The 27,515-nt window shown below is 40.7% G+C and overlaps 1 protein-coding gene across 6 annotated transcripts in view; it reads left to right on the top strand.

Annotated features, from left to right (window-relative positions):
• ZMIZ2 (zinc finger MIZ-type containing 2) overlaps window positions 1-27,515 on the top strand; it is a 698,887-nt gene that overhangs the window by 533,609 nt on the left and 137,763 nt on the right. For all 6 annotated transcript variants that reach the window (XM_044084229.1, XM_044084228.1, XM_044084227.1 and 3 more), the window contains one exon: window positions 21,323-21,502. In XM_044084229.1, the coding sequence (XP_043940164.1) occupies window positions 21,323-21,502 (180 nt within the window). The remainder of the gene's footprint in view (window positions 1-21,322; window positions 21,503-27,515) is intronic.

The raw sequence follows: 27,515 nt of genomic DNA, 5'->3' as shown, positions 1-27,515 counted from the left end.
ACACAAGAATGTAAATGCCTCCTAAATGCAAAGTAATATGACTGGACTACCTTAGGGCCTTTACAATCCTCCATCATGTGTGTCCATGTTTAGATTGTGCTAATTAATAACGTAAATGCATGGACTTTGTTGCTTTCTTTTCACCCTAGCTGTATTAGTTTTTTCCACAGTTCCACAGTTCTCCACACTTTGAAATATTAAGTCTTCAGTGCAACTGCTTTGGACTGTTAGCCTATACTGATTGTAACAGCCTTGTGCCTGGGCCTTAGCTGGAAAAGGATATACAAACCAGTTTGTTTACCCTGTTAACAGATAAATCCTGCTCTCACAAAGGACATCTCCCTTTTCTTGCACTAATTCCAACACATGCTTTGGCTTATGGGGGAGTAGCATCAGAAAGGGCCATTTGTAGGTTCTGGTGTCTTTACATCTCTCTTAACAGAGTCTGTTTGGATTTGAAAATGACAGAAGCTGCTTGTTTAGGCAGTTCTGTCCGAATGTTGTAGGTTTCTCCATATGCAGCTCCCCTTTCTCTACCACACTCTGTATTCTATTATTCCAGCTACCCTAATATCCATGTAGAGATATATGTTTTTACCTCTGTTCTATACAAGGGCCCCTACTACTTTGTTGTTGAACTACTACCATCTTAAATGTTTCTACAGACCTTTCATTTCACTGTACTCTTCCTGCATGTATATTCCCATTACTCTGAGTCTCCTTATAGTCTGTGATTCTGTTGCCCATCTCACTGTTACAACCTTTTCCTTAGACAGTCCCTGCCCTGTTATGAGCTCCAGAGCATTGCAAATGAGACATCACTAGTCACTGGCACCTTGCTTAATAGGCAGATGATGTCTACATATTTAGTGTCCACACCCCTTAATTATGTTACCCAAACATTCAGTTGTTCTTTTCTAGTGTCCCTTTCTCTGCAGTGTGTGATTCATTTGAGATGATCATAACACTAGACCATTTTCTTCCTATCTTACTGTAGGATACACCTAATGCAGAAGTTGTCTGTTAGTTTCTCACTAAAGTGCACCCTGCAATTTTTGGTACTGAACCACAGATGTTGCATGTCAGTAACCCTGAAAGCTTTACTAGTTTACACTAATGCCCATTTCACAAATAGCTGCGTAGGGTGTTATGCTGCCTGTGTTAATCATTCATTGTCTGATAGTCACTCTATCCTGCACTCAGTGATTTGGGAGATGGAGTGATTTGGGTTCTGGAAAGCAGAGGGGTGTAAGGCAGAGAATCGGTCCTGTAGGGAATGTCTAGTCCACTGCAGTTTCCACATGCTTACGTACACGTACACATGCATGCACACTGATACCTATGGGCAGCTCAGGTGGAATATCAGCTCAATCACTGACATAGTTTTGGATGTGGAAGGAAGTCAGAGTCCCTAGCAAATACTTCCATCAATGTAAGGAGGACATGCAGACTCCATAGGGAAGGTAGCCAAGCCAGGAACTAATGTGCTATTATTTATTAATTATTTATTAAAGTTTTTATGCCCAGGAAAGGGAATTGATCCAAAATGGACACTTTTCAGCCACAGTCCAGAATTACAACAGAATAAGAATCAGAAGAACTTAATACATTACAAGAAAAAAATGGTTCAGGTACATCAGTAGCAAATGGGAGAAATAATTACACAAGTCACACATTATGTACACATAAATGCATCATTGCATCCAAAATATGTAAATGTGTCTGTTTAAGGAGGTTCTCTACTGTAAAATGGAGATGATGTAGATGTGTGGAAATGTCAGAGAGGTAAAGCGTGTATGTTATTGGGGAATGGCTCAAACAGGAGCAGGAGGCTTGCTTTTCAAAGAACTCTCTTGTCTGAATGTGTTATAGTTGTATATGTATCAGATTTCACAAAGGAGTGAATCTCACTGGGTGGGTGCTACAGTGGAGAAGGTGTGATCAACTGAAGAAACTATATCAGTTGGTCTGGTATGAATTACAGCATTGTTTGATTGGGACAGAAGTTGCTAAGTGGCATTCTTCACCTAAAAACATATGGCTTATTGGGGGACCTTAGTCACTGTAAAGGGGTTTGTATATTTGAGAAATAGAAGATCATGGGATAGGCAGCTAGTTTAGCCTTTTTAATAATAACAGAGTGATGTCCAGTTTTTGGAAAAAGATGGATGAAGCAACATATTTTGATGGAGTAAGTTTGTAAAGTTGGTTATTTTTTTGCTAGATGGTAGTCCTCTGTACCACCCTTCACTTTGCCCTCAACAGCACTGTTTTTCTGGATGAACTTACAAAACTAGGTCTACCTAGTGGACTGAGAGAATCAGTCTTTAAGTACATTTATTTATTTATTTAATTTATTTATTTATAATGTGTTTACCAGGGTAGAGCAACGGTTGCAAGTGGCCAGTTTCTCAGTCTGGGAATAGAAAAACTAGACAGAATTGTATAATAAAAATACACATTTGTGAAATACTATTGTTCAGTAACAAAAGTATATACTTTTGTAATGTACATTATTTACAGTAATACAAGATAAGTCTAATTTAGAAAATGAGGTTTCTGTGTGATAATACTTCATAACTTCATAAAAAGAAAAAGAGCCATGCACAACATGCTGTGTAATAAGTGCCCCTTTCTTTGAAGAAATTTATTTTTATTTTATTTATCCTTTGTTGACCGGGTTAGTTCCCCTTGGCTGGTAGCTTCTTTTCAGGGAAGACCTGAGGTAGTTTTCATACTGTTAGGGAAAATTTTGCCAGAGCATCAGGGAACTTCCCTACTCTTTTTGATAGGTACCTGCTGTGAGATTTTTACATCAACCAGAGCTACCACCAACTCAAGCAGATGGGGCCTTGGTTTATCATCTTATCCGAACAAAGAAATATACTCAGGAGTGCAGCACCCTCCTCATGTTGCACTACAGTGTCAGTAATCAGTATACCTGGTGTGGGAATAGAACCCACAGCCTTCTGCACCAAAGGTAAGTGTGCTACCTTTTGCACCACCGACACTGCTAAATGGAAAAATTCTTCTCTGTCACATTAGTTGAGTTAGACCTAAATACAGTTTATCTGCATACTCATTCTAGATAGTTTCTACTGTGGAGTATGATACTGATAAGGACATGGTTTATTCAGGTCTCCTTCCAGAGAGGAGATGTCATTTGGCTTCACTACAAACTTTGACCCCCACTGCCCACCTGATTATAGCGTTACTGGAGGCCACCTGTGGATCAGTACTGGTTCCATGTTTAAATATGCGTCTTAACAATAATGGACCATTTCAGCAGGAAAGTATATATATGTACCACATTAGTGCTGAGGGCAAGTAATTACTGGGTGCACACAATTAAATCCCAAGGGAAGCTCCTCACGCAGATCAAAGAGATGGTTTCCATTAAGAGAGAGAGAGAGATGGTTTCCAGTGTTTCACTTGTAAACTAAAGCACAAGGTAAGTAAGCTGGACCAGACCATTTTTATTATGGGCATGCCTGCTGTAAAACATGTTTCTGATGTGTAGATGCCTGCAACAGAGGAGCAACAGCCACTGAGATGGTGTTAATTAGGCATGCCTAGTGAAGGCTGCAACCACTGCTAGAAAACATAAAAGGGCAGCTTCTGGGTACATCCTTGGATAAGGATGTGCTTTTCGAGCTGCCTTTCCTAGGGGTGTAGTGCAGTGTGGCTACCCACTGACTCCACAAGAAAATAGTAACTAGAGTTTTGCTTCCCTTTAGTAATTTGTCAAGTATGTTGAATTAATTCTGAAAAGCTCTGCCAACATGTTAATTGGAGAGTTTAGAAATGTGGCTTCAGCTGGTTTAAAAATATGAGATTAAATGAAGGTTTGTGACATGGCCTGGAAAGCTATGAGACACTACCTTTCCTTCTTCAGAGCCTTAGACAGTTGAAAGTGCTTGTGCAGTAAACACAGTGGAAACCTTAGTATGCTGCATCAGAGATGTATTGCTGATGTATAGCAAGGTAATCTAGGCTGTTCTGGCAAGCACCAGCTGCATCAGACAGCAGTGTAAGGCCCATTCTGAAAACAGGTCATGTCTAAACATCTGACGTTTAAGAACAGAGCCACTGTGGGTGACTTGCTCAAGGAAACAAATTTGCTTAGCTTTCTCTGTGGTTGTATTTTTATTTATTTAAATTTTGTTGGCTGGGTTAGCCCCAATAAGCCAATGACCTGTTTTCAGGGGAACCTAAGGAGGTATTCATACTGTCTAGGGGAAATTTGGCCAGGACACTAGGGAACTTCCCCCTCCTCTGTTCATTAAATGCTGTGGAATCTTTTACTTCCACCTAAGCCTCCACCTACTCAGGCAGCTGGGGCCTCAGTTTAAAGTCTTGTTAGTAGGATGGCAGACTCAGAAGGCATCTGGGGCCTCAGTTTAAAGTCTCGTTAGTAGTATGGCACCCTAAGAAGGCAGCTGGGACCTCAGTTAAAGTCTCGTTAGTAGTATGGCACACTAAGATGGCAGCTGGGAGCTCCGTTTAAAGTTTCATTAGTAGGATAGTGCACTCAGAAGGGTGGCACTCTCCCTATACTGCACTGCAGTGACAGGTTTTGGGGAATTAGTCATACGGCATGATGGAAGAGAACCCACAGCCTTCTATACCAAAGGCAAGTGTGCAACCTGTTGAGCTACTGAGACAGCTAATGCCTAACAAAATGGTCTACATCATGGAGACTAACGCAGGAGAAACCTATGCTCTTCTTTCTTTTTCAAGTCTTGTATAAAATTATACAAATGCTTTGTGCTCTTTTTCAGCCAGTGGTAGACTGGGGGCTTCCCTCTAGGTACCTTAGGGTGGTGATTTCCCCTACTGTTACCCTTCTGGGTCTGGTAAACCTGTTCCTCTGTTCAGACTTTCTGGAATTTAGCAAAGATAATTTGTTTTCAGTGAAAATGAGAAGCTACAAGCCCATTAAATTTCTGTCCATCTTAGCCAAAGTACTTGGCAGGGGATAATGTCTGGTTATTTGTCTGTCACATTACAACTTAATGATGCATCACAATGTGTCACATATGGTACATGCAACTGTTGGAAACATGAGTGGCAGTCTTACTAGGTCACACAAATACTTTTGATTTTTATTACACATACTTTTTCTTAGATTTACAGAGCTGGGCATGTTTGCTGTGGTGATAATATGGTTGTCCGTGTACTTCTCCTAGATGCTTCATAGTATCACAGTGTAGCGCAACCATTTGATCTAATTGACATACTTTCCTTCATTAAAATATATAAACCCAGTCATTTTTCAAATATGAAAATAAAACATTTGCAAAGCAACATAAAAGTGTACATATACAGATAAACACATAATCAAAAGTGTACACTGAGATAGTAACAGGCCCACTTTTCCTTTCCTAGTTTATAAGTGAACTAGTCCTGGCTCTTCTTCATATTACCTTGTGTAATGCACTCTCTGACGCCTTAGCTGAGTAACGCAGGCTACCACCAGTGCATGCCACTGAATCACTGCTAGCTTCACTTTAGCTGAATAATGCAGGCTACCACCAGGGTATGCCACTGAATCACTGCTAGCTTCCCATCAGTAAAAAAAAAAAAAAAAAAAAAAAAGTGCCATGCCCTTCTGCTCCAGGTATAAGATGAGATAGAAAACCTGTCTATCTCCTTTTGCAGTGGATAGCAGTTAGTCATGGAAGTCCCCTTGTTATGATGTGTTTGGAAAGTAAACTACTAGTTGACACTTTGTGCAGGTGGAGCTATGAAGTGAGGAAGACAATTGTCAGATTAGCATTGCCTGCACACACTGAATACTGTGTGCAGCTGTGTTTATAAACTACTCACTCACACACACACACACACACACACACACACACACACACACACACACACACACACACACACACACACACACACACACACACACACACACACACACACACCTCTTGCTGTGATACTCATGCAGCAGAATTGTTAAGTTATGCTAGAGACAGCTGTAAACCTTACCACTGTTATTGGACAAAACCCCTCAAGGAAGTTTGGGATGCTGCTACTGGGCTGTTTATACAGTTCATCTGTGACTGCAGGCATCCCCCTGCTTAGTCATAAACAAGTATTCTGAGAGCATGGTAAGGACATCAGATCAGCTCTGAACCCCGTCAAAACTGAGCAGTTCTGTAGGAGGGCAGAACTGGTGACAGGACCTTCCAATCCTTTATAACAGTTTTTAATTAATTGCTCATGGACGTTGTAGAATCTAGGTGTTTGTGGGGTTGTTGGAGGTCACTTGTGTCTTCTTCTAAGTCAGTCTCTTGTCACTGAAAGTTGGTTATGCTCCATTTTTTTTCTTGGTGCGCCTTTATATGTCTTGTGATAGACTAGTGTCCATAACTAAATTGTTGTATAGATTCATATAGTGTCCATCAAGCATACCTCTCAATTGTCTAGATTTTTGAAGAATGTCCAGATTTTGGCCTGTCCCTCATAATATTTGTGGTTTTCTGGCATAACACAAGAGCAGTGAAATCACTAAATAATGACATACATTTGAGTTTTAAACTTCACATCCTTCAGAAAATGCATTCTAATACAAATCCTGGTATTTTAGCATTTTTCTAAGTTTATAAGATATTTAAAACCTGTCCCTATTTTTGCACTTTTGTCCCCCCATTATTTTTGGCTTTGTCCAGATCTCTTGCACTAAGAGGTTGAGACCTATGAAGCCTGTGAAGTTAGCAAACTGTTGATGGCAGCAGTTTCTTTATTTTTTAACTGGAAAGGCAGTAATCTAATCTAAATTTAGGGGTGGCATTTACAGTGAATGTCAGAAGTGTGACCAAGACCGTCAGAAAATGCCCCTGCTCTTCATTATGCAAATGCTTTGAGCTGTGCAAATATCCACCTGGAGTAACAGCAGATAAAGGATTTTAGATTAGTATCTTACTTAGAGAGCTGCACTTGGCCCCCTCCAAATGCTGTAGTGTAGTTTTAATATTGGAACACTGACTCAAGTTCTTAGGCTGGGGACAGGACCATTTCCTGATCTTCTGGTGTTTTATGTTGGTCTTCACTTTACTGAAACAAAGTTATGATTTAATTTTGACTAGAGAAATTTACATATTCTGTACTATATACACTAAGATGAGGCATAACAGTCATTTAGAGTAATTTACTTGTTCGTTATGGGGTAAGGGATTGTTGCAACTATTAAATATTTACATTGTTAAGTAGCTAAAATAGTTGTAATGGCTGTTAGACAATATAATGTTAGACCTTAATTGTTAACAGTAACTTGATTATTGTATTAACTTTATTTATTGAAGTCTAAGGCACTTAGCCAGCAGGGAACTTGGAGTTTTTCCAAGTCTTTGAAAGAAAGTGCCATATTTTAAGTAACAAAGTGTACCTTTTCATTAAACAGTTTATCATTCTGTTTTTGGTACTAGAGTAAGCCATCTGTCAGAATGGAGCAGTCATTAAGACTAGGTGTGGCTTCAAGTCCTTTGATTCTTTTAAGAACTGTGTAAAGTTGATATTTAGTATATATGATAACCTTTTGGCAGATGTGACTTTCATTCTGGATAAGCCCAATTACAGGTGATAGCTAGGTGCTTACCAGCAAAACCTGTTGTTTAATAGTGAAAGTTAATATTGTTTTGCAAATAACTTTAGAAGGCTTTGAAACAAAGTGAAAAATAGTGTAACTTTCAAATGTGTTCCTTTTAGGTCCTTGTCTGCTTTGTAGTGAAGTTATGGTTAAATAGATTAATACAAATATAGATGTTCTTTTGTTAAAAAAATGTAGATGTTGTACTGACAACTGCTAAATGACGGAAAAAAGAAAAGTGACATCAGAATTTACTGTTGAAAATCTGGGCTAAAAATTTTAAGAGTGCACGTGAAAAACTGACCTTGCAAAACTCCCCAAAGTGTACTGTTATAGGTCCGTCTCTATCACTGTTGCAGTATTCCTAAATATAAGGGATGTGTTGCCCCAGGCAGCCAAATGCTCAGCCAGTGTACATTAGATTAAAATATCTTGTTTGTGTTTAGTCACATTTATGCTTCCTACACAGAACATAGGGCATAAAAGGGATGTATACACACAACTACCCAGAACTTCTTTTGCCGCCAGTTCGAATGCCGTTGTTGCCATTTGGTTTGGTGTTTTTGTTGCTGTACTGTATTTTGCAACAGCAGATAAAGTACCCAGTTGGAGTTATTTTTTTCCCTAACTTTCCCCTCCTCTTCCTCTACTTTCACGAGTTCTGCAGAAGATTCTGATGGACTCCCCAAAGATCTTGCTAGTGACTTTGTTTTGACCATGACAGCACTGGTTCCCCCTATTAATGCATCTGGCCAGGGGCAATTATCATAAGTTACCTCACCAGTTGGATCTCCTCACACAGGACAAGGGGTCTCTTATCCATTCCTACTTGCCCACTCTGCAACTAACATTGTGGGTGATAGCATTTTGATTTCTTTCTGGCACCTCTTTTCTGAGATTGTGCTCTGGGTTTTACAGGAGGCAAGGAAACCCTCATCTAGAAAATCTTTTATGCCCAAATGGAAGCATGCCCAAATGGAAGAGCTTTTCAGTCTGGTGTCATGCTTGTAAGCAGAACCTTTTTTCAGTGGGGGGCCCTTTTGTCCTCTCTTATTTGTGTGAGTTGCTCCAGTCTGGCCTGGCCTATCCTTCTTTGACGGCCCATTTGTTAATCATTTCTCCTTGTTTGCCCTTGACCCCTCCTTTGATTTCTTGTTTTGAAGTCAATTTCTTAAAGGTATCCTGCATATTAGGCCATTCCTCTTCCTTGGGACCTTAATTTTGATTTGGAGAAACTGACTCAGGCTCCTTTTGAGCCTGCAGATTCTGCTTCTTTGCAACATTGTATCTGGCAGACTGTTTTTTACTGGCTCTTACTTCTGCTCAGAGGGTTTCTGAGCTCCAGGCCCTTATGGCCATTCCACCCTTTTTTGTTTTTTTCACAAGGACAGGGTGTCCTTTCTAACTAATCCTCCTTTTATGACCAAGGTGGTGAATGAATTGTCCTTAAATCAGTCAGTACAACTCCCTTCCTTTTTCCCTTCTCAGTCTGCTACTGAGAGGTTTCTGCATACCTTGGATTTGCACAGACAGCTCAGGTACTGCTTGGATAAAACTTGGACTTTTCGTAAGTCTGATCAGCTTTTCCTTTCATCCCAGGTCTTTGGGTTTGGCAGTTTCTAAGTAAACTGTTTCAACCTGTATTTCTAAGGCCGTTTCTATTTGTTATTCTTTTCATGGTAAGTCTCTGTCTGCTTCTATTAGAGCTCATTCTACTTGGGCTGTTGCCTTTTCTGGTGTCTTCTTCAAGGGATTGACACTGATTCCATCCTTGAGGCTGCTGTTTGGTGTTCAGTCCATTCCTTTACTAAGCATTATAAGTTGGATATGGTTTCTAGGGCCAGAGCAGGTTTTGCTGAAACCATCATATGTGGTTTTGTCGAGGGCTGCTTTCAGCCTTCCACTTCCCATTCTGTTTCTTGAGGTTTTTACTCTTCCTTATATTTAGCAATACTGCAAATGTGATATAGATGGACATAGTACAGTTGTGTAAAATCTCACCATAACAGTAGATGTCCTTCTCTTCAGTGTTGCAGGATTCGCTCCCTCCCTCCAAACCCCCTCTTGTTTCGTTTGCATTTTTTTCCTCCTGACTGTGCATTGACTCTTTTGTCTGATGGTACTTGTTCTCTGCTGGGGCAAGTCAGTTCTGGGTAGTTGCATCTGTATGTCCCTTTATGCCCTATGTTCTGTGCAGTGAGCATAAATGTGATGTATGGCACAAACAAGATCTTTTAATGTAATGTACACTGGCCAAGTGTCAGGCTGCCTGGGACGAGACATCCCTTATATTTAGGAGTACTGCATCAGTGAGGAGAAGAACTTCTGCTGTTATGGTAAGATTTTACTCCGTGTCCTTTCTTAGCTCATTTCTTGGCTGGCTGCTGCAAAATGAAGGCATGTTTCCACTTTTGTGACAGCGTGTCTTGTTTAACAAACAGGATAATCCATTAGTGCCTGATTGTACGACTATGCAGTGGAGATCTACTGTGGCATAACTAGGGTATAGGTGTGGATTTCAGAAAACATAATTAAGGATGTTTTCATTGATGTCAGGAAGGTGACATGGGAGTGGGGTACTCACCATGTCCCAAACACTAGTCATGTACCCTAACATCATGAAAAATATTTCTTATGAGATGAAGCAGTAAACAGTGAAGAAGTTGCTTAGAATGTTGTATTTCTTAGAAAGCTACCAGAACAGACTTCTGTGTGAGCATTTTTTAACTAAAATTGCCTTCTTTTTGTAGTATTGTATTGTTATTTTACTTAATTTTCCTTGTAGTTCTGTGTGTGTGTGTGTGTGTGTGTGTGTGTGTGTGTGTGTGTGTGTGTGTGTGTGTGTGTGTGTGTGTGTGTGTTTGCGTGTGTGTGTGTCCACATTTTTTTTTTTTTTTTTTTTTTTTTAGTTTAATCCAAGGGAATGCCAATACTGATGGGAAATGGAAATATTTCTGTGATTTAATTGTAAACAATATATAAATGTTTTCTTTGTAAACCTGCTGTGTAAGTCATTGTTTTGCCTTACCCACACTGCCTCTCAAATTCTTTGATTTTTATGTTAACCCTTCCACTTCTCTTCACTCACCTCTGTTAGTGGTCACTATGAGGTCATTGAGGTCATGTTGTGAAGGCCGGCCCCTTGAAGAAATGAACCATTAATAACTGTCCCGTTCATTTCTTCATGCCCACTAATGAAACACTGCAGTACTCACAGTTTTAACCCTTTTTAATTTAACGTCTAAGATCTCCAGTTAGCACTAGAGTAGCTGTTCTAATAAAGTAGAACACATGCAGTTTGTATAAGTTAATTTTCCTTCAGAGTATCCATTGTATTGGAATAGAACACTTCACAATTTGTTTAGGTTTTAAGTAGTTTCCATCCTATAATTAGTAGAGTAAAGTGATTCCAAAATATTAGCATAATGCTAACTGTATCAACTAATATGTAACATAAGTAATGTGAGTGACATACAGCTGGGCCCTTGTATTCAAAGCTATAATGAACTGATACGGACAAGCATCATGCCCAGTGTGTTTGCTTTGCCAGGAACTACCACTGTTTATAGACTGAGTCACAGATGTTCATCGTGTTTCACTGTTGCAGTCATTACACTTGGGTTATCCTGCTGGCAGGCTACCCGCAGTTGGCCTGAATTCCAAAGTCCTGGTCCGGCGTCGGTTGCTGTCACCTCTTCCCTGACGTCAGTACGCCAGGGGTATAAAAGATGCAGCCGACGCCATTTTCTTCAGTCTTTCTTGCCGAGCAGTGGCCGAAGCAAAAGCAGTTCGCAAGTGCCGGTCGGCCGACTCCTGAGATTTTCGAAATCGAATTTCAGATCCGAAGTCTTCAATAAAGCTAAGTACCCCATTGGGGAAACTTTTTTCTTGCTCCAGACTGATGTCAGAAAAAGTTAACAATTGTATTTCTTGTGGGAAGCAAATACCTCATAAGGATTTCCACTCTTTCTGTATTCCTTGCCTAGGCCCTGACCACGACGTTGCTAGTTGTTGGTTTTGTGCTAGATTTAACCAACGTACTATTAAGCGTTGGTACGACTTTGCTTTTCATTATTTTGGCAGAAGGTTTAACTACATAATGCCTTCGGAACAACCGATGACCGGAATTCATAAAAAACACAAGGATAAAGACAAGGACAAGCATCCGAGGTCCAAAACCGACGACGAAGCCTCTTCTATGCCAGTCGCCAGTTCGCCATTGCTCAGTGAGGCGCTTTCGCAGCCCCTGACTCCTGCTACCTCAGAGCCATAGGCCACCTCCGACTCCCATGTGGAGACAGCTAGGCCTCTGGATACTCAAGGTATTGGCCCTTCGGAAATTAATCCCTCAGATGGGTCCGGAGCCGCTGAGCAGGCATCGGCTTCTGAGCGTGTCTTCAGACTTACACAACTTTATATAAAGCCTACTTCAGCATCCAAGACAAAGTCTAAAACAGTTTTAAAGACAAGGAAACCAGTACAGCATTCTCCAGGACAGGCTTCTATGCCTAAGAAACAGATGCTCAAAATGGCTGAAGACCTAATTACTTTGATCAGGGGTTCCCATCCCCCTCCTGATAAGAGGCCTAGGCAAGACACTGAATATGATTCCTCTGATCAGGTTTCCATTTCCTCTGATTCCTCTTCTGATCAGGGATATTCTGTTCCTCCCTATGAGGATTCTGATGCTGAAGATTCTATTCCTTCAGCTTCTCCTCCTGAGGACTATTCTTTTGGGGAAACCCTGCATACCATGAGAGAGCATTCCCATTGGGAGAGCCAGGATTATTCCGAATCTAAGAAAAGACTTGAGACTTTCTTTTACTTCCTCAGCACAGACCCCTTGCAATTCCCCCTGTTCTAGACATAGTAGATGATGTTTTCTCAGAGTCCGGCCTGTCTCCAGACTCTTCACCTCCTGCCCCTGTTAAGCCGGACAGATACTACAGACACCCATAAATTTATTTTCAAAAACCCTGCTGCTGACCCAGAAACTATCTCACAGGGTCCCAAAGGGGTCAAGGTTGCTTCTGCCAAAATCCCTGTCCCCTCAGACAGAGATTCTAGGGCTTTGGACAGATGGGGGAAAAAAGTTTACACTTCTGCTACCTTGGCTGTAAGGACTTTAAACTGTCAGTTTCATATGCTCAAATATCAGCAATACTTAATGTCTTTGTTAAAACAAAAAATGTTGACAAATTCTGAATGTACTGAGAACAAAGATTTGCAGGATTTATTGCATGCAGCTGAACAAGTGGGAAAACATACTTTGCAATGTGGCTATGATTCACTGGAGGCCTTGTGCAGGGCCACTGTTACACGTTCTGTTATTAGAAGGCATGCTTGGTTAAAGGAACAGAATCTGCCTGATCATGTTAAAGCAAAATTATTGGATGCCCCATTACAGCATGATACTTTTGTTTGGTGTTAAGGCACAGAAGGTGTTAAAGAAAATGGAGGATAAGGCAAAATCTATGCAGACAGTAAAGGATTTCTTACAGGTACAACCTCCCAGATTTAGCAGGAACTGGCCCTCTGAGAATTGGTCTTTTCCAGTGTCAGACAGACCACAAAGAGACAGATTCAGATGCCCTAGAGGCAGGCAACAGCCCCAGGGCTCATACAGGCCCAAACAATGGGGTGCTACTACCTCCAAAAGCGGAGAAGACAAATCACAGCCTTATAGAAAACAGTCCCAATGACTTCCCTCTGCCAATGCCAAGCACTTATTTTTTGGCAGCACCCTTAGGGGGGAAAGCTAGCACTTTTTTCACAAAACTGGCACAAGATCACCCAGGACAAATGGGTCTTAAATATTGTCTCTCAGGGCTACAGGTTCCACTTTCACACCCTTCCAAAGGCAAAAGGTATGCCAGACCTGCCACGTAATCATTGGCAAGAGGCACAAAAACAAGTTTCATCTCTCATGGACATGGGGGCTATTCAGCCAGCATTACAACAAGAGCAGGGACAAGGATTTTACTCAAGACTTTTCTTAGTACCAAGAAAGGACAAAGCCTGGAGACCAATTCTGGACCTGTCTATTCTAGATACTTTTCTGGACGTCCCAAAATTCAAAATGTTGACTCTACAGCAGCTTCTGCCCATGCTGAACAAGAAGGCTTGGCTTGTAACCTTGGACCTCAAAGAGGCATACCTGCATGTCCCAATCAGACAATCTTGCAGAAGATACCTCAGATTCATAGCTGGCTCAATGCACTACCAATTCTCTGCACTGCCCTTTGGCTTTTCTACTGCGCCCAGGGTCTTCACAAAATGCCTGCACCAGTAATTGTATTTTGCAGGCAAAGAGGAATTCAAATATAGCCCTACTTGGACGACTGCCGTATTCAAGCAAAGGACAAAGATATTCTACTACAGCATCTAGCGTTTGTAAAAATATTACTAATTTGCCTAGGGTACACAGTAAACGAAAAGAAATCAAAACTAGTGCCCTCTCAAGAGATAATATTCCTGGGTGCAAGCTTAAATACAATTGCCCAGATGGCTTATCTCACACCAGACAAACAAAGGCAACTGACTTCTTACTTCGAAATGTTGGCAACAAAGACCCAGTTATCTGCAAGAAAAATTCTGCAGGCTTTGGGCTACATGGCATCCCGCATTCTACTAATTCCATGTGCAAGACTGCATATGAGGAAACTACAATGGTATCCAGAAAGTGTTAGGACTCGACATTGCCACAGCTTGGAAACAGTAATTACTCTCATTCCCTGCCTGCAACAGGAATTTCTATGGTGGGCACAGGCTTGTCACCACAACAAGGGACAGCCATTCACCTTACCCACTGCCAGGCAGACACAAACAACAGATGCATTGGATTATGCCTGGGGGGCGCACATGGCAGGAAAATGTATTCAGGGCACATGGCCCACAAACCAAATGCATCTTCGTGTCAGTCAAAAAGAGATGCTAGCTGTACAAAATGTCCTGACAGCCTTCAAGGACCTACTTCATCCAGGACAACTACTGATAAAGACTGACAATACTACAGTCATGTGGTACATAAACAAGCAAGGGGGCATACATTCCTACCCCCACTGCAGGCAAGCCATGACTTTGTGGAACACAGCATTGACTTATCAAGTACATCTGCAAGCACAATTCCTGCCAGGAAAGACAAATACTTTGGCAGATGAACTAAGCAGAAACCTCATGGATCCTCATGAGTGGAAACTGGATCCACAAATCTTCAACATGATAACAGGGAAATGGGGATGCCCAAACATAGATCTATTTGCCTCCCCTCACAACTGCCAGCTACAGAGATTCTGCACTCGGATTTACCACAAGCAAACATGGAAAGTGGACACCCTTTCATTCAGCTGGAAAGCCCTTACAGTATATGCCTTCCCTCCTCTCCAAGGTACTCCTAAAGGTCAGACAAGAGTAGCCAAAAATTATACTGATTGCCCCAGACTGGCTATGCCAGCACTGGTACCCAATCCTTAAGAGCTTGTCTTAAGGCCCAGCCTGGACATTGCCTCTAATACCTCATTTGCTGACCCAAAAAAACAATCAGATCTTGCACAGCCTACTCAGAACCCTAAATCTGGCTGCATGGCGGATAATGTAATCATTCAGAGCACACCTCTCTCTAAAGCAGTTATGGATGTTATTTTGGAGGCCAGGAGGCCCAGCACCAGAAAATCTTATGCAGAAAAATGGAAGAGATTCTGTGCTTGGAACTAAGTGCAGGGAATTGACTCACTTGAACCAAATATTCCTCAGATTTTGCAATACCCAACTGAGATGCTGGACAAAGGCCTATACTTCTCATCAATTAAGATCCATGCCTCTTCCATTTCAGCTCATTACAATACAGACCCACCTATTTTTTCTCATCCACTGCTAAGACAGTTTCTCAGAGGGGCCAAAAACATAAGACCTCCAAGGAGAGCTCCAGTACCTACATGGGACCTCAATTTTGTCTTGGAAAAACTCACACTGCCTCCCTTTGAGCTAGCCAATACAGCAGAGATAAAATACTTGTCATGGAAAACCGTTCTTCTCCTAGCAATAACTTCAGCAAGAAAAGTCTCATATTTACAGGCACTAATGGCTGTGGAACCTTTTATTATTTTCCATCAGGACAGGGTTTCTCTAAGGACAAACCCCACATTTATGCCTAAGGTAGTGTCCAGCGTGGCTCTTAACCAAACCATACATTTGCCTACCTTTTATCCAAACCCACAGAATTAGGGGGAGAGACTTCTGCATACTTTGGACATACACAGACAGCTACGTTTTTACTTGGACAAGACTAAAGCCTTCAGAAAGACTGAGCAACTCCTAGCGGCATATGCTGCAGGTTCCCAAGGAAAAGCCATTTCAAAGCAGACTATTTCAAAATGGATAGGCCACTGTATTCATTTCTGCTATTCACAACATGGCAAATCAGTGCCCAAGGGCATTAGGCCACATTCTACCAGAACAGCAGCCACTTCAGCAGCCTTCCTCAGAGGAGTACCAACCAAGGAAATTTTGGAGGCTGCATAATGGACTTCAGTGCACACTTTTACAAAGCACTACCATTTTCCTTTCTACCCTAAATCCAGAGCAGGCTTTGCCACTGCAGTTCAGCAGGGCCTCATAGCCACTCCAAACTCTATTTAGGCCCAGCCGCCCAACCTCAGCTTTGGGATTCAACCCAAGTGTAATGACTGCAACAGTGAAACACGATGAACATAGTACAGTTGTGTACCTACGATAAATGTAGATGTTTGAGTGTATTCACTGTTGCAGCCCAGGTTACCCTCCCACCTTCCCCCTTTTTCTTTGCTGGGACTTATATGTACCTATCTATTCTATACAACATATGTGGTGTATTTGCTTGTAGATGAAGGTTATGTGCATGCTTTTTTATGATCATAATTTTTACAGCCTACCCTTTTGGGGGAACCTGACATCTGGGGCAAGAAAAACTGAAGAAAATGGCGTCGGCTGCATCTTTTATACCCCTGGTGCACTGACGTCAAGGAAGAGGCGACAGCAACCGACGCCGGACCAGGACTTTGGAATTCAGGTCGACTGTGGGTAGCCTGCCAGCAGGATAACCCAAGTGTAATGACTGCAACAGTGATTACACCTGAACATCTACATTTATGGTAGGTACACAACTGTACTTTGTCCATGGTGGTGTATGACACCAGTGTAGTTTCTTGTATCACACACAGGAGCACATGGTACAGGGTACATATTTTGTTCAGGATGGAGGAAAGTGCTGCATATCATGACATCAAAGAAGTAACAGGCGGGTACATATAGCTACTTAATAAGGTATAGTATAGCTTCCTAAGGTACCATTCACTGCTGTGCTCTGCTTATTGGCATGGACAAACCATAAAAACGTTTCACTCCTTAGGCATGACAGTAGTCTGGAAGTTATTACCGAAATGTGGTAATATGGCTGGTGCTGTGTGAGCTCCAATTAGGAGGATCTTGCCAGTGTCACTGTATAAAGGAGAAACAAGTTTGTTTATCATAGCAGGTTTACCTGCAGTGCACCATAAGAAGCTCTGTTGCCAGTAGGGATTTTCCCACCATGCATTGGAGATGTTAGGGCATTTTTAGTTTCAGCAGTGCTAATATGATGCTCAGCTATGTGTGCTGTGCAGCATATTAGCAGGGAAGGGGGATTGCTGCACTGTCAGTTATAACTCTGTGGGACTGTACTTGGCTGCTGTCCCATTGGTTACATAACTGGGACCACTTCATGCCCCAGTAATGCTGAGATTGTGAGTTGTGTATAGTTGGGGAATGAGAATGGTGTGTAGTGTGTACACAGTGGAGCACATGCTCTTGCCTCCATGTGTACGTCAGTTTGTGACTCACTAATGGCTTTGGTACACAGGTATACTACATAACTAGCTCTACTCCAGTGTGCATCAACATTTGTGAATAGCAGCCACATTATCTACATTTTTTGCAGCTTTATAGGGGCATTGCTAGTTAACTCATTTGTAAAGTAACCTCAACACATCACATTAGGGGGTAGTTCGATATGTTCTGCATCTCATAATACAAATAAGAATTGAAAAAGGGATAGCATAATTTTTCCATGCCAATAACAAGGAATAGATAGCAGCATGCATGCTGTACATGAACATACCTTTACAAATCATGTGCATGACAGTTGTCTCAAACAATGAAAGAAATGCTACACACTCTCTGAGAATATTCTGGCACTTTTTTTAATATCTGCCAAAGATGTAAATGCACACCAGAACTGGTGGTCTGGCAATACTGCACGAGTAAGTAGGCAGTCTTACTAGAGCATACGGCAAGGGTGTTAGGCAACAATCAGTAACTCAGTGAATGTATCCAAACCCCAGGAATCTTACCTATATAACTGAATGCAAGCACTTAGCTTAAAGTGTCTATTACAGCACATTTACAGGGCCGATATACACAAAACCTTGTGGGGAGGTATCTGGTAAAACCCTAGCCTGTTTTGAGTAACAGCTAAAATATTTTGAGGCCAAACATCCCCAGTAACGTATTTGTGATCCCTGACTCGGCAGTACAAAAACAAGATGCAAACATTGTAGGTCTCTATAAAGAACAGGTGATTGTGATTTGCTGATCATGACCAAAAGTCTGGGACACAATTAACAGACTGTATAGAATCCAAGACAAATATGGCATGGCCACCTGGAGGTTAACATTTTGAGAGGTTCCAGTCTGATTCTTGGGAGAGTGGACTTTTGCACAAAGTCTCTGCATCCTTCCTGTGTAAGCATGTTTTTTTTCTAGGTAGTTTGGTTTCTTCCCACCTCTAAAAGACATGTAGTTGATGCACTGATGGTCTTCCTTACTGCCCACAGGTGTGTGTATGTAGTAGGTGGTGTGTGTGTTCATTCTGCAGTGGCCCATCAGCCTACCCAGAATGAGCTTCAATGTCTTCTACCCACTGACTGTTGGGATAGGCTCTGGCATCCCCACTGCCCTGCAAAGAATAAATGGGTTATAGGAAAATAGCCAGATAGACAGATGAATATACAATTTGATTGCAGAACTATTGGTGATATACTGAAGGTCAACAAATCTTTATACATCATAAAATAATCTTTGAGCAATACTGCAGCTGGAGTTTGAAAATGATTCTTTGCAGTGTATCCCTTGCTGAAAGACATAACCCGTTAGATTGCAGGAAGTCATTCTGTCCCTGTATACATGACAATTGTAGAATATAACAGTACATTCTGCAGCCTATATAAAAGTCGCCTGACACTGCTCAAGAAAGCTCAGAAATTCTGCCTTCTAGAATATTACCAGTAGAATCTGGATGCCTTGACAGAGAATGTGACAGTGCAGTGCTAGGAGTCTTACCCTGGCTTCGAGTGATGCATAATTTTGTGTGTGTGGAATGTGTTTGTGTGTATATGTATATACATACATATGTGTGTATGTTAGATAACATTTATATCTGTATATACGTATATATCTATCTATGTATATATATGTATATATATATATATATATATATATATATATATATGGGTTTACATCACTTGACTAAAAACTCACTTGACTGACAACCAATTGACCTAAATTTCATTTCACTGACAACTCATTTGACTGACTCCCATTTCACTGACAGCTTACAATGCTGAATTTCAACATACTAAATCTTAAACCATAGACAAGCATACTTAGAACACCAATAACTAACCCTTTCCAAAACTTAAAAACTACTTACTAACCCTCTTAACAGAAATGGGACAATGTACAACCAAACTAGGTGGGGGCTGCACCCCCCACACCCCCAATGTGGGGGCTGGGCTCCCCCCCAATTATATATACTAACTCCAGGATTGCACTACAGTGGTGAAAAGGGCATATACCTTTAACTTACCTTACAGTACTCCACACTCTGCCACCACTACTGGGAATGCACAAAACATTCACCAAATTACTTTAGATACTTCCCATAAAAATGTAAATAGAAAAACTCACATTTAGAAACACTACAACACTACTTTCTACATGACTATCAGAATTCTAACAGTCAGCACTATAAGTTATATTATTTTTATCAGAAACAAGTCACATGTGAAGGAAAACCCACAACAAGTGTATGTCTTACATGTCGGTGAAATGGCAGTCAGTCAAATAAGTTTTTGGTCAAGTGAAGTAGATCCATAAGCATAAATAAATATGTGTGTACACAAACTCATAAATTTGGGCTGCTATACCATGTCTGTGTTGGACATAGTGTAAAGTGTGCATGTGTAGATATATATATATAGGTTCACTTCATAATACCGAAATTCCACAATCCCAAGACTCTGAATACTGACGACCAATACCTTGAGATTGCGGAATGTCAAAACTAGTGAATGGGGATTGCCATACAGTGTGGAACAGGAAGTATGCTGTTCACTCCACTGTAGTGCGATCCTGGAGTTGGTATATTTAAGTTGCAGGGGGTGTGGGAGGTGCAGGGGGCTTGACCCCCTGCATAAACAGAATAGTTTGTTTCATATTTTAATTTTTTTTTTTTTTTTTTTTTTAGTTCGGGATTCTGCAATCTCGAGATTCTGGCCCTCTGTTTTCAGAGTCTCGGGATTGTGGAATTTCAGTATTACATAGTGAACATATATATATATATATATATATGTACACACACACGTGTGTGTGTGTGTGTGTGTGTGTGTGTGTGTGTGTGTGTGTCCAAGTTGTCTTGTTTAGCTGTAGTGTTATGCAAAGGGTTTTTCAAAGGTAGAGTGTAGAGTTAAGGTTAGGAGCAGGGTTAGGGTCAGCAGGCTAGATAATGCTAGATAATGACAATGCATGTCCTGTACTTCACAAGGAATAAAGGAAGCTAGGGCTCTTTTATGCCTGTCTTTCAGGTCACCGTAATGTAATCACAGTTAGTGATGTAGTCCTTTAGGCCCTGTGGAAGCAGTGCTTGTGGTTATGAGGTGTAGATGCCTGCAGGTGAAAAACGTTTTATCAACAAGAGTCGCTCTAAGTTCAGCTGTGCATTTAAAGTGTACCTGTAGTCAGAAATGACAACTCATACTGATGAACTCTAGCTTCTGATACATTGGTCGATTATGTTACTGTCCCCCCCCCCCCCCTAAAATTCAGCTCATCCATTGAAGGGCTCAAGATTGTAGAACTTGCATTGAGCCAGCTGTCCTTGCATGACCTGTTGAGTACAATTAGGCATGTTCTTCCTCCTCAGTCCACACATTGCTTCTCAAGGACAGTGTACACTTGAATGATGTCATTCAGAATCCGAATTACTGTGCTTCAAGGCAACAGACAATGATGCTGGCCAACATTTTCATTGATACAGTTCTCTCTCATCCACCTTTAAAACCTTTACAGTACAGAGAAATGTATAAATGTACACCTGAGTGCTTGTTTTAGACATTTTCTTATCTCACTCCTCAAAGCATTCGTTAGGTTGGAAGTATAACACTAGAGAACAGATGTAGGGGGCATTTCTAAAGGAGTGACCAGTTACAATAATTCCCTTCAAATGTCTTTTACAGACTCTGCTAAGATGCCAACATTTATTTCATCACAACAGTCAGCAAAATCTGGAGTGGCCTGTAACATCTCATAATTCATGTCACTTAGATTAGACCTATGATTAATTTAACTGAAACATAATTAAATGTTTAATTAAAACTAACTCTTCTTGATGAGAAATGAATTTTGATTTTGAGTAATTGTAATACATTTTTCCCCCTTCAGGGTTATCCTGCAAGCCAGCAGTATGGTCCTGGAGCTCAGTATGCTACGCAGCCTGGTCAGTATCCGGCCACAACCCAGCATTCCGCACCATCCCCATCCTACCCAGCACACAGACTGCCTGTACAGCAGGGCATGAACCAGTATCTTCCTCCTTCGGGATCCACAGCCTCTTATTACAAGGTACAGTATCTGTTATGTTGTACTTTATCTGATGGTTATGTAATGATGGTGTTGATAGTTTTAGCAAGCATAACACTAAAAAGTAAAAAATGGACTGGTCACCATGAATAACAAATATGTCTGTATATGTGGCTGTTTCCATTTACATCTCATGGTTCTAAGATTGTTTAACTGCCAGCTGTAGTACAAATATGCTATGTGATGGGCTGTGCTGTAATTGCAGCATTTCCTATTGCTGACATCAGTACAAGGCTGCAACACTGGGACATTTGGAAGTCTTAAGTCCACACACACAGATGCTTCTGTAAACTCTGAAACATTATTTCTTTCTCAGGGCCGACTGATATAGAACAGAGCACACTGAACATCTTTTAAGTAACAAGCACCTTTTTGTTTGTATAGAGCAAACTTGAAGTCTTTATCCATTTTTGTAACATGGTTCTGTTACCTAGTCTTTTGGAAAGAACTTTGAAGTCACTGCTTGGGGAAACAAATGTTACCTGGCGATGCACACTGGAAGTTGTTATGAGCTGATTCAGGCACAGATTATCTGCCTGAAACATTAATAATTTACAACAGATCATTAAGTTGACAGTGGCGGTTTTCTCAGTGCTAATGACATCGTAACTGATCTGACCCAGCACCAGGAAGTGATAGCAGAAACTGAAGAGACGCAAAATAAAAACACAAGCTGTGAACTTTACTATTGTTACTGGTGTTTCCTTTTGTAGAGATTAAGTGTATAATAGTGTACAATTCTCTGATATTGAGTTTCTGCTTATCTCTTCATGTAATGGTGTGTGTGTGTGTGTGTGTGTGTGTGTGTGTGTGTGTGTGTGTGTGTATTTATGGGGGGAACCATTCTAAGACTTTATTAATTACATGCTTTTGATATGTATGCCCCTCACATCATTGTCTTTCCACTTGATATTGAGAAAGTACATTGAGTTTACCCACACAAAAGTGTGACATAGTCTATTTATATTTTTATTGTACCAATAATAGTTATAATCTGGTAAAATAAAATTACAGTAAAGTTTGTGTGTTGGGACTACAGGGCCTTGTCAGAGGATGCAGTAGCTCCTTCTTTTCTGTGTACTGTTCTCTAGTATATTTTTACATTAATTCCATTTACTTACATGATGGAAGTCATTTTGTTAAAAATCCTACAATGATTTGTTTTTGAAATTGCCTGGTGTTTTAGAAACAAACAAAACAAGTAGCATATGGAAAGTAAGTTCTGATAAAGATGGCTGCTTATAATCTCAAGAAAAAATAGAACTCAAACTATCTGAAAATTTGGAAAATTTGTCACCTTCAGAAATAATGTCCAAATACATTTTATTTCTCACTATCTAAGCTGCCAAAATTTAGTACAGTTTATTTTTAGCACTTTTTCCAGTGACAGAAGCTTTTGTTTCACAATGTCTTACTTTGTTTGCTGAAATAGCATACCCTTACTGAACATGTCTAAGTAAAAGAAATGTATAAGTAATATCAGTGCTAGCCAGCTTGCAGACACAGATGCAGGGTACCATTTGTTCCAGTGGTGACCTTGGTGTGCGTCAGACAGAGATTGGCAGCAGGACCCCCAGCTACTGTCACAAGGTGCTGAATATGCACACTTTTCCTTTAATCACATTCCCTAGGCATGGGAATAGGAGGATGAATTATTTATTATTTATTTGTCTTTGTTTACCAGGAAAGTTGGACTGGGTAATACCCAATTTCAGTGGCGGCCCCAGGGAGAAAAGCTCTATTTGCTTACCTTGCATTATGTTAAGTTCCAGTTAAACACAGAGTAGCTACATTTCTATTTACATTTATACGCAAACAGTAGTTACATTTATACTATTTAATTGTTACAAGTCTTGCTCATACAAATTCAGTCTCAATACGTTTACTCCCATTTATTATCAAATGAGTACCTGCAGCTACTGTAGGCGTTCCTTGGAGTCACTGGAGTGACAGAACATCTGTTACGGTCTCCTGGCAGAGACTTGCTGGCCTACAGCCACACCTCCAACATACTGGTCATCTGGTAACCCAGGACGCTAACTGATCAGGTTTTCAATTGCTCTGGTAGCTACCCTGTCTCCATGTCAATGGGATGTGAGCCAAAGGTGCTTTGCACGTGAAGAATATGCAAAGGTTTCTGGTGGAGTATATTGGCATGAGAATGCAAGTTACCAGTGGCGCTATGCATGTGCAAACAATATGCAAAAACTTCCCGCTGAAGCATGTTGACATGGGAATACAAGCTCCCACATGTCACACCTTATGTCTCGTATTAGTTGGGAACATGCCACATGTCACTCCTTATGTCTTGTATTAGTTGGGGACATAGCATGTGTCACTCCTTATGTCTAGTATTAGTTGGGGACATGCCACGTGTCACTCCTTATGTCTAGTATTAGTTGGGGACATGCCACATGTCACTCCTTATGTCTAGTATTAGTTAGGGACATGCCATGCGTCACTCCTTTTGTCTTGTATTAGTTGGGGACATGCCACGTGTCACTCCTTATGTCTTGTATTAGATGGGAGAGTGGAGAGGTGGGCAAGGATTTTAAGCTCCATCAGCCTACAGTATTATGGTATACACTGGTCTGACTTAGAAACTTAGACTCTTCCTTGCTTCTTAACCCAAAGCACAGCATCTGAAGGTTAACTCTTCATACAGAAATGGTTCTGCTAATGAAAGATAATGCTAGTGATAGGCCAACACTGTAACAGAGGAGCTTGGATGGAAATCAAATTGATAAGTAGCATATCTGGAGATCCATAGGGTCTTCAGGGAGCACATGGGTATTAAAAAAGAATTTTACTGTGTATATCACTTAGCAGTAAAATGTTGTATTTGATGTGTACCCATTTCTTTGACCTCCCCTACCATGTACTCTGACCTCCAAGAGCTTCACCAGTTGTGTGTTTGCTCATACATTTCTCTTTATGAAGCCTTGTGTGAAGAGATCTTGGGATTTTTGTTTTTAATTTGCTAAACTATAACGTATCAAACCCTAAATGTGCACTGTAAACTAATGTCACTGTAAACAATGCATGCAAGTGCCCACGTCCTGGCAGGTTTCATATTTGTTTGCAGTCTTGTACAGGACACCTCCCCAATCTCAGTGAATTTTTTTACCAAGTGCTTGACCTTTTAGTGCCTCTGGAGTCCTGTTTATTGCTCATTCCTCCATCCTGCTTGGTGTAGCTGTTCACATCACCCTACTCTTTTCTAGAGGAAGTTTGCTATCTGTTCACCTCGCTTTTTTGGAGCAGTGGGAGGTAAGAGCTGAGCCCAGCATCCAAAGCTGATAAGGGTTTTTTTCAGTTTACTCCTTTTCGCCAGGCTGCTCCTATGAGTCTGATATGCACAGCATGCAAACACTGTCCTTAATGGCACCTTCACACCTTCAGGGCTTTCTTACAATGTGATGTCTTCACCAAGCCTCAGGCAACACTCCCTCTCTCCAGCTAGGAGAGCAGACCACTGGACCCTCAGTCATACCATTCTTGGCTGTCTATTCCGGTTGGAAGTCCAGTTTTAAACCCAAGTAATCTGTGCCATAGTTGGGACCAGAATCTCTATGCCAGCAGAGATGGCATTCCAGTGTTACTGTTGCTAGGTAGTGTGAAATCCCTAGCCTCCTACATGAAAGGAGAGCAGGCAAGCAACCTGTTAAACAGCTAATAGATTTGTATTTTATGTTGTATATGCTTTATTTAAATCCTAACATTTTTATTAAGCTGATTGAAACAACAAGCATTGCTTCTTTTTTACCAGGCTACAAAGTGTTGACATTTTTTGTCACTGCTTTTTTTTTTTTTTTTTTTTGATAACAAGGCATTTTTGAATTTGTAGTAACAGAAAATGTCTGCATTAGAAAAAGTAAAAAAAGTTCATTCTGATAAATGTAATTTACTGTACTGAACACAGGTTTCTCAGATAATGTTATGTGCCTTTGTGGAAGAATATCAGTTTGTTATGAAAAAGCTCAGTAAGCTTAAAAAAGTACTGCATTTATATATGAAGTTTTAAGTGTTTTCTGTACAGGATAAGTTTAGAAATAAATAAGGGGAGGTAATTTTATGTATTTATTTACAGAGTGGTTTAGGGAGTGGAAACACTGAATAAAAAATGGCAACAGATGCAGGCAACAAAGAGGTGAGATTGGATGCAGTTAGTGATTTGAACCTACAATGTGATGTAGGGCTAAGTTATAATCACATTTGTAGCAGAACAGCACAAATATACATTGTAAACAGGAAAATGCTAATGTCAGTGAGGGGAGCAGAAGGGCAGCTGAAGTAAGAAAACTATGTCAGAACAAGAAGTATATATGAAAGGAGTTCCAGGTAGAAACTGAAAGGAAACTTAGTCTAAACTGTGAGCATGCTCTAAGTGTAAAACAGTGTAAGACCTGACTTGTAGATAAGAGTTTTAGAGGAGGCTGTTATAAATGCTGTAGAAAAGTAATAGCCGTTAGATATAGCAAGGAGTTGTCTTTCATTCTGGAAGCTCTTTCATGAGTTGTGCTTTAAAAGATAAACCCTAAAAGTGGAGGCTTAGTATGTTACCATCTGAAAACAGTCTTGATATGAGTTGTATTGCCTGCAATTAATGAAAGTCAGATTTTAGTTGTTGTTGTTGTACTGGTTGGAAATCAGTAACAACAACAATAGCAGCTTGAATGTCTTCAACCAAAAAAAAAAAAGAAAAAAAAAAGACATTTCACATGAAAAGAGGAGAAGAAGTACAAATTCCATAGGATGGAAGCCATAAAAGCTAATAGTTATATGCACCCTAGGAAGTGCTGGTAGCTCCTTGCTAGCTGAGTAAAGATACCTCAGTAGAAAATAAGGAAGAATCACGACTTTTAAAAGTATTCAGGGTAAAGTTAATGTAGCGCTTTATGTATCTGAAAAATAGCTTTGTTTAAAAATAGCTTTGTTTAAAATCCTCACTCAGATAGAACCAGCTGGCTTCTATTCTTAGAAGTAATGTTGTCTGGATACTGTTGTCCCTTACATCAAGTGTCTCCTGATTGTCATTAGTAACAATAGACTTAAGTCAAAAATAAGCAATATGATAAAGCATACTTATAAAGTTGTGGAGACAAATTAGGTGCATCGTCCAGCAGTTACAGCATTTTGGCATCAACAGATGATGAGCTGAGCTCATCAGACATTAAACTGAGTTGAGCAGCATTATTATTATTATGATGATTAGTAATACCTATTAGCTGATTTAAAGCCATGACTCCCAAAGAACTGAAAGAATCCATCTTGTTAGCATAAATGTTGTAGAACAAGAAAGGTTAAAAACATTTTATCATGTTTACTAGCTGCAGAATTTGTCTTATCAGTCTAAGAAGAGTGGATTTGATTGTGTTTGTAGTCATATAGTCATGTGCAATTAACATCGGGAAAATCTGCATTGCAAATTGTGGCATGCTACAGATCACCCTCCATGATCCAGGACCACCACTCCATCTTTCTGGAGACACTGGAAAACATGAAGGTCTTACCTAGCACCCTGATATTGGGCGATTTCAATTACCCTACTATTAACTGGGAAAACTACTCGAGTACAAACTCCCAGGTCAGGCGCTTCCTGGAATTCATCAACTCAAACACCCTGGATCAGCTGGTAAACTCCCTCACCAGAGGTGAAAACATATTGGACCTGGTCATCACCAACATGGGCGACAGGTGTTCCACACCGGAGGTCAACCCGTCACTGACCATAAACTAATCACTCTGGATGTCCACACCCCACCACCACCCCCAACTAAGGAAACCACAGTAAAAAACTTTTCTAAAGCAAACTTAACCTTACTTAAGACAGAGGCGGTATGTTTCACAGCCCCCACGCTAAAGGATAACGCTGCCCAAGATGCAGAAACTTTTACAAATGCACTCTATGAGCACCTACAAGGATGCATGGATTGCGCCATCCTTAGCAAAACCAAGACTCACTCCTCTAAGAGAAGGAAACCAGTCTGATGGA

Source organism: Protopterus annectens, chromosome 9.part0, assembly GCF_019279795.1.
Source record: "Protopterus annectens isolate FY-2018-M chromosome 9.part0, PAN1.0, whole genome shotgun sequence".
Lineage (NCBI taxonomy): Eukaryota > Metazoa > Chordata > Ceratodontiformes > Protopteridae > Protopterus > Protopterus annectens.
The sequence above is the reverse complement of the archived record's forward strand: the minus strand, read 5'-3'. Positions and strand labels throughout refer to the sequence as shown.